The sequence below is a fragment of the Cinclus cinclus genome, chromosome 29 (assembly GCF_963662255.1).
Source record: "Cinclus cinclus chromosome 29, bCinCin1.1, whole genome shotgun sequence".
Lineage (NCBI taxonomy): Eukaryota > Metazoa > Chordata > Aves > Passeriformes > Cinclidae > Cinclus > Cinclus cinclus.
Window position 1 is genome coordinate 223,451 of NC_085074.1, and position 13,812 is coordinate 237,262.

The following is a 13,812-nucleotide window of genomic DNA, read 5'->3' on the forward strand; positions in this document are numbered from 1 at the left end:
CCCATGCCATGCCCACAAGTCACTGCCCCCCACACTGCTGCCACAGCTTTGCCACCTGCATGTCCTCACCACCTTCTTTCATGTGCCTGTGCCACACTGTGCCCACACCTCTACCCCTGTGCTCAGGTCCTGGTGAATAAAGGGACAGTGCCATGTCCTGATGGGTGTAGTACTACCCTGGGTGTGGGGAGGCATGAGGGGACTCAGACAGGACAGGACAATGCCAGTGCAGCAGATGAAGTGTCCCCAGCATGCTGGTGTGACGCCACTCTATGTGGCACACAGCAGAGCCATGTGTGTCATCAGTTCTCTGCCCCATGGAGTGATGCCCATGGCCATACAATGTCCCCAGGTCCTTCTGTGACCACCTGACCCTGTGTGTTTGGGAAGGGTGGGAGATGGCCTGTGGCACCCATCTGGCTGTCACTGGGTCTCCCGTGTCCCCAAATCCCTCATGTCTCCAAACCTCCAGTGTACCTCCAGTCCACCCTCTACTCTCTCCACAGTCTCTGCACCTCCAATATCCTCAGTGTCCTCAAACCACCAGCACCACCAGCCACAGCCAGAAAGCCCCTCTCCACCCAGGGGCCACCCAGACCCTAGGACCCAACCACTGCAGGCTGCTTCCTCCCTCATTAAACCCAGATCATTAGTGTTGAGACTAATTATGTCCCTAGTCACCCTCCTTGGCCCCTGCTCACGACAACCTGGTGTGATAACATGTCTGGCATTATGGACACCAAACCCCTGGCATTCGTCCCCAGTTCCCACCAGGATCCTGCTACATCCATCACCAAAGAAAAGCCCTTTTATTGTAGCTGGGGAGGGCCTGGGGGAAGCAAGGAGAAGAAGGAGTGTGGGAGAGGGACTCAGAGAAGCCACTGTCTCCCCCTGCACCGGCAGGAGGGTTGGGTGAGTTGGGATTCCCCAGCCCATTCTCTCCTTCTATTCCTGAAGTGACACCAGAGTGGGAAACTCCGTGTGGGGGAGGGGCTGCACTGGGCTTTTCCTTGTTCACAGTGAGTTTGGGGGGGGGGGTGGGGAGGGAGGTCCCACCCACTCAGCCTGGCTGGATCTGTGCTGCAGGGAAAGTCATTCACTCCCGATTCAAATCCCCCGAGCATGTTTGGGGTGAGGGAAGGGAACACAAGATCACACATGGCAAGCTCAATGTGCTCAGGGTGGCAGGGAACAGAGCCAGGATTCACCTCTCCTGGTCATGTCAGGCCCTGCAGGATTCCACAGTTATTCTGATGAGCCTTTCCAATGAAATAAAATTGGGAAAGTGGCTTCTCCAGCGTGGCTGCAGCAGGTCCAAGGTCACGGCGTGGGAGGGAGCATAGTGGGGAGGTAATTTGTTCCCTGAAAATTCCTATGAGGGATTTTTCACACCCTCCTTACCACTCCAAAGCTGAAGGAGGAGGGGGAGACCAGCACTGTGGGCTCAGGGTGGGATGGGACCCTTCCTTCACCCACCCAAGGGCAGCTGTGAGGGACAGGGAGGCAGCGCCTGGGGGAGGCCCACTGCTGAGGGACTGGGGAATGGCACTTCACTGAGAGAGAGAGAAACAGAGAAGAAAAAGCCATGTGGCATTTGGAAGAATCAGGCAGGAGCTGAGTGGTCTCGGGGGTCTGGAGCAGTCCCAAGGGTCTGGAGCCCCCCCGTCAGCCCCCCAAGAACCAGTTCTCTACTCTATCAGTTCCACATAGTTGGCAGGGAACATCCCAAAGTGACCATCGGGGCCATAGCCGCGCCACCAGCCTTCATCGATCATCTCAATGTTAGTGATGATGTTCTCAGGATCAAAGGAGATCTCGGTGTCATCAGCTGCCATGGGACAGATAAGGGGAGCAGGGTCAGATCACCTGAATTACCCCAGCTCTGGGGTTCCCAAGAGAGGAGGGATATGGAGCTGCTGGAACAAGTCCAGAGAAGGCCATGGAGGTGCTCCAAGGGCTGGAGCCCCTCTGCTCTGGAGACACACTAGGAGAGCTGGGAATGTCCAGCCTGGAGCAGAGAAAGCTCCAGAGAGACCATGGAGCCCCTTCCAATGTCTAAAGGGGTTCCAAGAGAGCTGGAGAGAGACTGGGGACAAGGGTCTGGAGGGACAGGACACAGGGCAGTGGCTCTGTGGGTCTCACCAGCCTGGTAGTCATAGAGTGCCCGGGCACAGAGCCCCTTCCCCGCCAAGTCTGGTGGCTCCTGGTATTCCACCCTGTAGTCATATTTGGCATCGTCAACTTGTTCCTTCAGGAAGGAGAGGAGAGCAGGAATTACTGGGAGAACAGTGGAAGAGAACAACAATGCCCCATACCTAGAAATGTCCATCAACCCCCCGAGACTTGGAGACCTGTTGGAGGTCTCCAAGACCCATTGGAAGTTTAGGGTGCCTTCTGGAATAAAACATAGGCTCCAGAGAAGCTGTGCCACATGCCTGCCACAGGAGCAAACCAGCTTTTAGCCAAACAGCCATATCTCCACCTGTCTCAACACCAATCCCTTGGGATCTCATTCCAGTGGAAGCACTGGAGACCAGTGGCAAACAACCCTTCTGGTCCCTTGGGACAGAGGCTCATCCCCCAACAGATAAACTCCAGCTTCAGAAACATTTCTGTGAGAGCCTGAGCTGGCTGTGGTTTGCTCTCCTCAGGAAAAGCTGAGAGGATCACTGAGACCATCTCCCCTGGAATCCTTTGGAACCTGCTGGGCACTTCCAGACAAATTCCAGAATGAGAAAATGTTTGGAATGCTGATGGTTTGGTAAGCAGGAAAGAAACCAAAGGGGCCCCACAACTCCAAGGGCAACACAGAAGCACAGCACAGCCCCAGGATGAGCCATTGGAGAATCTTGGAGTGCACCAGAAATAGCTGGGATTGCCAACTCCACTGGGTCCAGATGTGCAGAGAAGCAGGAGAAAGAGGAGGCAGCTTTGGAAGAGGCTGATGAATCCTCTCCCCTCACTGGTTCTGGGATGCAGCACTGACAACAGCTGGAGCAGCCCTGGGGTGCAGGATGAGGGCCAGGGACTCAGTACCAGTGTCTCCCACTGGGAAGGGACATAGCAGCACCCTCTTTGCCACACGGGGGCATCCTGAGTACACCTGAGCTCTGGGCTTCCACCAAAGTGATTTTTTTCCTACGATTATAGTTTCTGAAAAGTGTTCCAGGCTCATCCTAGGGGGTGGGAAAAGCCATGCTCCAAGGGGAGCATGCCATGCTCCCTGCCCCCCAGACTCACCTGAGGTGGCTCCTCGTAGATGGCCGAGGGCTCCGGGGACTCCTCATACAGATTCTCTTCTATGTGGGACCCTGCGACACCAGAATTGTATCCAGAGTCCGGTCCTGAGGAGAAACAAGGGATCTGTCACCAAAACCATGCCCTGTCCCCTCATCTGGCTCCTGCCCCAAGCTGGAGTGACACCACATTCTTGCTGTGAGCTGGTGTCCCCTGGGTCTCCTGCCCAGCCAGGGATGGAACACGCACATGGGATGGAATGAGCAGGGGTTTAGTGAGATCAGAAAGGACAAAGGAGAGATCTACCTCTGATAGGGAAGGGAATAGAGACAGGGAAGGGATAAACTTGCTCAAGATGAAAGAATTCCCATGGAGGGGAAGGGCTAGAGCAGAGGTCCTGGCCAAGAGCAGCATCTAGTTGTGACAGTGGCCTGGGGACATGGGAGCTTGACCCCGGCCCCAGCACATTCCCGGTTCCCTGCCCATGGCAGGGGAGGTGGAACTAGATGGTCTCTGAGATCCCATCCAAGCCAAACCAAACTGTGATTCCATGATTCAGGAACAGGGCCAGCCCCCGGTGCCACCTACAGGGCATGGGGAGACCCTCTGGGCACAGCCAGGCCTTCTCTGGAATTGCTTCCTCCCCCAGACCACTGGGAAGTGCTTGGACAGGGACACCTTCCACTGTCCCAGGTTGCTCCAAGCTTCATCCAACCTGGCCTTCCAGGGATCCTGAGGCAGTCACAGCTTCTCTGGGCAACCTGACCACCCTCATAGGGAAAATTTCTTCCCAATATCCCATCTAATCCTGCCTCTGGCAGTGGGAAGCTAGACCCTCTTGACCTGTCTCTCCATGCCTGTGTACTTTACTGGGACAAGGAAACAACCCAGTCTAACTCTGGAACAGGGAAACCCCTGCACAGGGGTGGAGCCTCCTTGACCAGGCCTTGGGGCATTTTGGCAAAGTGCAAGCCTGACTGTCAAAGCCCCTGTGGCAGGTCTGGAGGAAAGCTGGGGGTGCATGGAGACAAATTCCAGCATGAATCCAAGCATGAATTCCAGCAGGAATCATCCTCATATGGGTGATCCCCCTGAGCCTTCAGCTGAAGACAAGCAAGAACCATCATCATCCTCATGTTCAGCCCTGGCTGGAGATAAAGCCCAGGGGAAAGCCAAACGGAATCTCCAAGCCCAGCCTCAAAATGCCCAAATTCGTGAGATCTAGTTGGAAAGACAAGGAGAAAAGCCTTGGGGAGTGGAGGGAGCCAAGCATGTACCTGCGGCAGGTACTGGGGAGCCCGGTGGGGACCCCCAAATATTCCAGCTGGGGGAGGCAGAACTGGGTATAAAGTTCATCTCCTTCTGCAGGAATGGGCTGCAGAGCTTCCCTGGAAAAGGAGTTGAGGGGGCTGCAGGAGCTGGTCAGCCCAGGGTGGGGGCTCCCAGCCTGACTATGCACCCACAGGTATTGCTCGGTCACCCTCCCAAGCAGGACTTTCCAGGTCTAACCCTGGTTGTGGAAAACAAGTTGCAACAACTGGTTACAGCAGCAGCCAAGGGAAAATCTAAAAAAAAATTATATGGAGGAAGAGCTGGAGAGTCCTGCCTCTGGCTTTCCATGGTGACTTTTGGGGCACCCTGAACTCCACAGACATGAAACTGGGAGGGGATGATGCAAACTGGTTTCTGCCAATGCATTTCCTGTGGCAGGAGGCAAGTGCACTGCTATCTCCTCACCTCCACCTCCAAACCAAACAAAAGCTGAGGAGAATTCCCAGACAAGCACTACCAGCACCAAGACTCCTGCCTACCCTTATCTCTGTGTCTGATCAATTTCAGGGCATTTATCTCCCTTTCATCCATGAAAACCATCAAATCCTAATGAAATACCTCAGTCTCTCCCCGTGATGTCTAACCATCAAAAGATACATTTTCCAAGAGTGGCATTCCCTCCTCTCCCATCCATGGCTTGCTTGCCTGCCCAAAGAAGTAGGGATTCATGCTCCTATCACCAAGTGAAAGTGATAAGTGATTGTTCTGAATCAATTTAAGGTGCTTTAGAGGGGGTTGGCAGAGGAGGAGGAGGCAGAGGCAGTCACCCGGGGGTGTCGTGCGCTCATCACAGCTACTTCCTCACCTACTCTCAGCTCTAGTTTGCAAACTTCCTGATTTATATCTGAGAGATCAGATCAGGCTCTTCTAACAGCACAAGATTCTGCTTGGCTGGAGCAGTTCAAAAATTTGGGCGAAATTTCATTCAGTCAGGATAGATTGAAATAGTTGTGTTTTTGCTGGTGTTAACATATTGAACTCTGATTTAAAAAAAATAAAAAAAAAAAAACAACCCAAACCTTTAAGGCTCAGAAGGGGAATCAGAATATGGAAATCTTTGTGATTAAAACTTGGCTAGAGCCACACCCTGGAAAATGGCAGGAGCCAGGTTTGGGACACAGCAGAGAATATCAGTGCGGTGAGAGCTGCCCATTTTCAGCTCCAACTGTGGCCTCCCAATATCACTGCCCCACTAGGACCCCTCCACATGCAGAGAGACTCAGTGGGGACTGGGACCTACCCCCAGCATGCTCCCCATGTCCCCAGGCCATACCCGGCTGTGCTGGCATGCCTGTGTCCCCTGGCCCCGCTCTCTCCCTTTGCTTGAAGATGTCGCGGGGGTTGACGGCTCTCTGCGCAATCAGTGTGGCGGCCTCCTGCCCAGGGAGGACACACAGCCCAGTCAGAGAGGCAGAGTCAAGAATTACCCCCCCTTTGCCAGGGGCTCAGGGCCCCAGCTCCTCACCTGGGCTTTCTCCACTGACTCGCTTCTCCTGACGCCCTTCCACTGCTGCGCCTCGTACTCCTCGGCCCGCTCCTTCTGTGGCACAGGAGAGGGCTGGGCAATCAGCTACCCCTCCAGACCAGCCCCCTGCCCCCTCCAATTCCTGCCAGAACCATCTGCCCCCTTCAGACCCCTCTGGGCCCAAGGAACCAATGCAGTAATGGAGGGTAGATGGGGAGGAAATGGGGGAATTCTGGGCTGAGAACAAGGACTTAGTGTCATGGAATCACGCGATGATTTAGGTTAGAAAAACCCTTGGAAAGTATCAAGTCCAACTATCCTCCTGCACAGCCAAGGCCACCACTAACCCATGTCCCCAAGTGCCACATCCACACAGCTGTTAAATCCCCCCAGGAATGGGGATGCCAGCACTAACCTGAGCAGCTGTGCCAAAGCTGGACAACCCTTTCCATGAAGGAATTTTCCCAATATCCAACTTAAACCTCCCTGTGCAACTTGAAGCCATTTCCACTTGCCCTGTCCCAGCTCCCTATCATGCCCTCCACCATGAATAAACCTCGCCTGGGGCCAACACAAGAGCTCACCCATTGTTGCTCCTCCCTGTCCCTGTTCTCAGCCTCCTGTTGCTGCTGGAGTCTCCTGTGGGGACAAATGGGTTAAAACTGAGGCTTTGAGACCTCACTCCACTATTCCAGGTCCCTGGGACTAGCACATGAAGGCCATCCCTCACTTTGGTAATGCTCCCACTCACTACAGGGCCAGACAAGGTGCTGAAGGTCACCCTTGAGGAACAAAGCATGGTGAGAGGGGCAGAAGCTGCGCCAAATAGTGGGAATCATTCCAGGGAAATCTCTTTCTTGGGGATATGGACATGAGCATTTTGATATGGGAGCTGGGCAGACTTCCCTGGAGTCATCCCTGTGGGGCCTGGAGCTCCCTGGACCTCTGACACCCCAAAAATAGGGGCCAGGGGTGCCAGGCAAGGGTTTGGGAAACAAAAGGGAGACTAGTCCTGGAGCACAATCCATGGGCAGGGAGACTCAGGCATGATGCTGGACAAGCAGCCAAATTCCTTAGGGGTTAGCAAGGGAGATGTTTCCTCCACAGCTATAGCAAGAGCCCCTCATATGTGGTTCTCTTACAAGAGATTTCCTGGGATTGAAGGAATTCCAGCAGTGGGAAATGCATTGACACAATCCCCCACTTCCTAAGGAATAAACTTTGCTGGAGTGGGGGCAGCTCAGAGAGGTAGTAGGTAGGGACACCTGGCACCACAGGAATCCCAGAGAGCAGGATGGGCTCTGGGAATCATTGCTAAAACCCCACTCACTTCTGGGCTTCGATTTCACTGGATCTGGCTTTAAACATCTGCTCCCGCCCTGCTGCCTCCTGAAGCTCCCGCTCGCGCCGCTCCTGCTCCAGCCGCTGCCGCTCTTCCTCTGCCCTCCTCTTCTCCTCCAGCCGCCGGTTCTCCTCATCCTTCTGCGGACAGACAAGCACAGAGGCTTGGGAATCGGGGCTCAGAGGGGTGGAGGTCCCACTGCCAGTGCTTGGAGCCCCCTGGCCCTCTGCATCCCAAGGCACACGGTGGATCCCAGGGCACTTATCCAGTCAGAAGGTTCACACATCATTGCTTAACCCCATAAAACCCAAGGTGAAAGGGAAGGAAATAGAGCAGCTCTATGAGAGGTCAAAAACCAGTTTTCTCACCTAAGTGGGGTTTGCTGGGAGCTGGGATGCAGCCCAGCTGTCTGCCAGGAGAGCCAGGGCACATCCCAGCCCTCCCTCCCTGAGCCCACCCCAGCAGCCCTGAGCCAAATCCAGATGAGAGATAAAGCAGCACCTTTCCCTTCAAGACTCAGCCCCTCCTCTCTGAGCATCCCAAGGCAGCAGCTCTTGATCCCTGAGTTCCTGATCCCTGATTCCAGGCAGGACTCCCCAGTTCCCAGACAGGGGATAAGCACATGGAGAACAATCTCCAGCTAAATCCAAACACTTTGTACTCTGAGGCACACATTCACTCACCTCTGCTTTGGCCCAGAAATTATCCTTATTGACCCGCCTGATTTCAGACATCGCATTTGTCTTCTGGTACACAGAGCCCTGAGGAAGACACAGAGAAATCACCTTTTTTGCATTTCTTGTCAAAAACCAGCCCAAATCAGCACAGTCTGGGACTTCTCTTAGAAGTTCCTATAGCCTGATGCTTTGCCCTAAAATTTAAAGGAGAGCTGGGTGATGCCAGTGATGTGCAAATTGCCAAAAATAGGGAATTGCCGGCCCTGGCACAGGTTGCTGTCCCATCCCTGAAGTGTCCAAGGCCAGGCTGGATGGGGCTTGGAGCACCCTGGGACAGTGGGAGGTGTCCCTGCCCATGGCAGGGGGTGGGACTGGATGGGATTTAAGGTCCTTCCAACCCAACCCATGATTCCATGCTTCAAACCTGCCCCCTGGCAGTGGGATGACAATCCCCCTTGTCCTGATACTTCCTGCTCTCTCCAGGTCTCTTGGAGCCCCTTTAGGTACTGGAAGGGGCCCTAAGTTCTTCCTGGAACCTTCCCGTTTCCAGGCTGAACATTCTACAGACATGTCAATGGCCAGGGCGCCCCTTCTATCATGGGATGATAGTGGTCCCAGACCTTCCTCCTACCCAGAGGCATCCAAAAGCCCTCACTGATTCAACTCACCACAGGAGTCTGGGGCCCCAAGTCCTGGAACTTGCTGCTCTCCTTGTGGAAGCTGTAGTTGGCCCCAGAGGCCTTGGCCACCTTCTCCATGATGAGTTCAGGCTCTACATCCTCCTCTGCCCGGGCATTGATAGTGACATGAGCCCCCTGAGCAGGAGGAAGCAGGACAGGGGTGAGGGATCACTCAGGGAGCCCCTAAACCCACCACCCTGCCCTGGTAGGTCCTGTCTGCGCTCCCAGAGCTCCCAAGGGACAGAAAAGGGTTCTGGTAAGAAGGAGAAAATATCCAGAGGGATCTTTTGGGCTGATGTCCCTGACCGTGGTAGGGAGGTAGAACTGGATGGTCTAAGGTCCCTCCAATCAAACCATTCAGTGACTCCCTGAGGGAGGACACGAGGAGGATCAGACCTTTAGGAAGTTGGCCACAGTGCTGACGTGGTTGGCGCAGGCTCCTTTCCGCACGTCACTGACACCTTCACCAGTCTGCAAGGAGACACCATCAGCTCACCTGAGCCTCTCCGGGCTGGATTCAAGGCAGCAGCACCTAGATCTGAGCCTGAGTACCTCTCCAGCTCTCCTGGAGCCCTTCAAGGCACTGCAAGGGACTCTTGAGGTCTCCCTGGAGCCCTCTCTTCTCCAGGCTGGACAACCTCAGCTCTCCCACTCTGGTTCCACGGCAGAGGGGCTCCAGCTCCCTCCCAGTGAAGCCAAGGTCCGTACCCACTCACCCAGTTGACGAGGACATATTTGGGCAGCCCAGAGTTGGGATCCTTCACGCGGCAGAAGCCATACATCACCTTCCCACTGTTGAGCTCCTCCACCATCTCCTCCAGCCCCCCATCTGTCCCGGGAGGAAGAAGAGGGGGTGAGTCCAGTGTGGTGGGAACAGCCAAACCCACCCCAGCTCTGTCTTCCCTAGAGATTTTCCCCATTAAATGTGGAGTTGTCATACCTCATGAGGGTCTCAGACCCCTGTGTTTACTCTGTAAACATGTAACTTGATCATTTATCATCCACATGATTATCTGGGAGCCAAGCCCTACCTTTTTCTCACCCACTCCCATCCCCAGCAGCCTTCATCACCCAGTTCCTCTTCCTCAGGCCTTCACAAACCCCATATGGAAAGATCCTGGATCTGCAACAAAGTGCAGGCATGACAGAGAAAGGGAAGCAGCTGCTTGCACTGCCTAATCAATTAGAAGCTTTAACGACAGCAAGCAGCTTTTGCCCACACGTTCCTGCACAAAATCATGTTCAGAAACACCTCAGTGAGGGTGGGATTAGTGCTGAGAAGTGGTGGAGGAGCTGGCTGAACCTTGTTCCTCCTCTCCAAGATGGGAAGTAGAGAAGGAAACAAGAGGGTTATATGGGGTAAGGTCCTGCTAGTCCACCATGGGGAAACTCCTGCCTCAGTGCCTCCCTCCCTGTTACACCCACCTAGAGCGGTCTTAGTTCTGGTTTGAGGACTTGGGAGTGAATCCCAGAGGGAAAATCCCACACAAGACTCAGGCAGGAGCAATGGAAAGGGAACAGCATAGCTTCCACTACACCAATAAACTACCAGGAAAGGAGAAAAACACCAAAAATGCACACTCATCTCAAAAATATTCCCCCAGACCATAACTCCTTCTTGTGCCAGGTTGTCTGAGCCCTGAAAAGTGGGAAAAGAGCCACTGGTCCTTGTCACCCCTGGCAGGAATGACAGAGACCAACACAGCTTGCTCTGCAGCATCACCCGGATCATTTCCTTCTCACCATTAAATATTTATGATTTGACTCTAAATTTGGCTCCAAACTCAGGATAGAAGTTGAAGATTGGAAGTCAGAAACTGGTCGGTCAGGGCGGGCCCAGAGGGACATGATGGGAATGCTGGGGAGAGCAGGGATCCTCGGGGAGCTCAGGGCACACTCTCTGCAGCTCCCCAGAATTCTCGTTTGTGTCTCAACAAGAGTTTTCCTCAACAAAATTCCCCAGCACCAAACCCCTGGCTCCATGGGCACTACCAGACCATGAGGGGCATCCCAGAAATTTCCACAGAGCTCCACAGGCTGGAAAAAACGCTTGGAAATTAAGGAAGAAGCTGGGGAGGGATGAGAGGATACAAATTCTGAGTGTGGGGAACCAGTCTGGATGCACTGCTTCCTGAATGCATTGACTTCCCAGCCATTAGTGTTTGGGTGGAAATCAGCAGGCAGATAAGAAATAAATAAAAAAGAATTGCAGGAAGAAGGGAATTGGACATGAGGGGCTTTAAGAGCATTGAGTAGGGAGCCCTGGCTGAGTGAGTGGCTCTGGAGTACCATGTGGTATTGCCTAAATCTGAGATCTAAAATACTTCAGGGATGCAAACAATAGACAGGATCCAAACTTTGGATCCTTTGGAAAGGAGGAAAATGAAAGAAAAGAAGAAGTAGAGCTCCCAGGAGGCTCTGCTCCATATCCCTCACACTGAAATCACACCAGACATGCTGATACAGCTCCCCCCCTCGTCACAAAACACCCTCAGGGATTAAAAAAATCCCTGACATCTCAGGCAGGTACAGTGAGATGAGCCCTGGAAGGCCCTGGACCTATGAAAACAGGGGGACAGTCCCCAAAATCCTCACCTCCAGAGCCGGCAACCCGCAGGTCATTGCTGTTGCCTTCATAGGTGAACAGAGCCCTAAAATTAAGACAGAAATGGGATTTTTAGCCAGCACAGTGCTCATCTGTGGTGTTCACATACCCCCGACTCCTTCTGAAGTGCAGAGCCCCACAGGGACCTGCCACCCCACAGCCCAGAGACTCACCAATCCCCCTAGACAGTGCCTGATCCTCTCATACACCCACGTCCCAAGCGCCCTTCTACTCCTCATCCACCCCACACCCGACTCCCCCTATACACCTCCCCAGACACCCCCAAACCCCAAGTCCCAAGCTACCGGCCTAGCCAGTAAATTTTTTTGCCAGGCGCTCCACCCGCACCCATTCCTGGTCCACACCTCCAGCCCATCCCATCCCCTCCCTCTGGATTTCCCCGGCACTCCCATCCCCCACCCCAACCACCCACATCCCTTCGAACATCTCACAGACCCCCCTCTCCCAGCTCCCCATCCACCTCCATCCCCGCCCCACCTCAGCGACCCCCGGCCCCACCGCTCCTCGCTCACCAGTCCGTGCGGCTCCCCGCGGCCACCACGCTCCCGTAGGCCTCCTGCAGCGCCCGCCCGTTCTTGGCCAGGTTCAGCGCCATGGCCGCACCCGCTGCGCCCGCTCCGCCCGCCGGTGCTACCGGCACCGCCTTCCGGCACCGCCCCGGCCCCGCCGGTGTACGGAGCCCCAGCCCCGCCCCGGAAGCGCCCGGGCCAGTCCCGGACAGTCCCGCCCCTCTGGGCCCCGCCCATGAGAACCTAAACCGCGCCCCCGAATAGTTACACCACGCCCCTGTATGGATAGGCCACGCCCGTGTCCTGATACGCCACGCCCCCACAGAAGCCCACCCCCGACAGAGCGAACACCCCCTCGAATACCAGACCCCGCCCCCGAACAACAGACCCCGATAGGGAGACCCCCACTGACAGGGAGACCACCCCCCCGAATAACAGACCCCGGACGGACAGACCGCGCACCCCTGCCCCGCGGCTCGCTGTCTCACGGATCTCCCATGCCAGGTGTTCCTGGGGCTCCTCTGTCCCGGGGCGGCTCTCGCCCCATACCGGAGGACTCTTGAGCGCTCTGTTCCCGGCCAGTTCCGAGGTCCCCCGTCCCAGATCAATTTTCGGAGACTCCCATCCAATGGAGGTTCTCGGGGTCACGCGCCTCGAGGGCGGTTCTCAGGGACCCCCATCCCGGGCTGTTCTGGAGCATCCGGTTTCAGGTGGTTGTTGGGGTTCTGTGCGCCAATGCAGCCCCGACAGCGTCCACATCCCACACTGCCCTCCCCACGCCCTCACCCCCTGATCCACCCCGGGTGGAGAAAATCGGCATTTCCGGGAACTTCTCTCATTTCCCGACCTGAGTGGGGGGGCACATCAGGGATGTTTGCCGGTACCGAAGCAGTTCGGAGCCTGAAGCTTTTTGGGGTGTAAATGCGTCTCCATTTTAGGCCAAATCATCAAAATTCTGCCTCTCACCCCTCCCCGCCCCCCACGCCATGGCGATGGCCCTCCCGAAGAGGTGCTCTTTGGGGGCAGGAGGAGGCCGGGGGGAACACAGGAGGTCACCTGAGGTGGAGGGGGAGGTGAGGGAGAGGGACAGGGGGTGGGCCCTCGCCCGGCCGCGTCCCCAGAATGCGTTAATGAGACATTAGCGGCTCATTGTTCCCCCATCCCTCTCCCGCTGCCAACATCTGGCTGCTATCGTGCTGCCACCGCGTGGGGAAGGATTGCTGGGGGATTTCGGGGTGGCCCTCTATCGGGTTCCCTTTTTCTCCACGGAGCCTTCCTCCACATTCGGAGTCTCCTTAAAGTTGGGACAGCAGCAAAACGCGGAGATGGGGAGGCTCCCCAAAACTCCTGCGACGTCTCACCCCCACCCCTGCGGCCTCGGGGACCGCGGGAGCAGCAACCCATCCATGACCCACCACCTTCACACACGGGGAAAATAACGAGGGCCCGAGCACTTCCTGCCCCGGGAGGGTGAGGAGGAGTTTAACGACCCCCCCTCCAGGACCCCAGTTTGTTCCCAGAGATAGTGATGGTTCCAGCTCTCTGTTAGGATTTGTCTCCTTGGGGCTTCAGGCTGAGGAGGTGGAGGGGGGTGGGAATAACCTCGTGTCCCCAGTTCCCAGGGAAAAATGTGTCTTGGGGAGTGGGATGGAGTGGGAGATGGTGAAAGGAGTGATGGAGGGTCCTAGGATGTCCCAGGGTCCTGAGGCACCTAAAAGTCCTGGTGTTGCTGTAGGTCCTGGGGTACCTGAGGATACTAGGTTGTTCAAGGGTTCTGGGGTGGCTGACAGTCCTGGTATGCAAAAGTCCTGGGGTGTTCAAGGGTCTCAGAGCAGCCAAAGGTCCTGGGGTGGGTGTTGGATCCTGAGGTACCTGAGGGTCCCAGGGTGTCCAGACTTCCTGGGGTGACCAAGACTGAAGGAACAGTGGGGTGGTTGAGGGTCT

At 55.5% G+C, this 13,812-nt stretch overlaps 1 protein-coding gene across 2 annotated transcripts; it reads right to left on the bottom strand.

The window, feature by feature from the left end:
• Window positions 1–790: 790 nt before the first annotated feature.
• DBNL (drebrin like) lies at window positions 791–11,991 on the bottom strand. 2 transcript variants are annotated; one of them, XM_062510499.1, is made up of 14 exons: window positions 11,872–11,991; window positions 11,329–11,384; window positions 9,450–9,562; window positions 9,130–9,204; window positions 8,722–8,868; window positions 8,060–8,137; window positions 7,365–7,516; window positions 6,609–6,673; window positions 5,861–5,917; window positions 4,488–4,646; window positions 4,335–4,355; window positions 3,241–3,299; window positions 2,143–2,248; window positions 791–1,828 (listed from the first exon to the last, which is right to left on the bottom strand). In XM_062510499.1, the coding sequence occupies exons 1-14, from the start codon at window positions 11,952–11,954 to the stop codon at window positions 1,689–1,691; spliced, it is 1,311 nt and encodes a 436-aa protein (XP_062366483.1). In that variant the 5' UTR covers window positions 11,955–11,991; the 3' UTR covers window positions 791–1,688. The 2 variants fall into 2 exon arrangements, with proteins under 2 accessions (XP_062366483.1, XP_062366482.1); XM_062510498.1 differs by having other exon boundaries at window positions 5,861–5,942; window positions 6,607–6,673.
• Window positions 11,992–13,812: the final 1,821 nt, after the last annotated feature.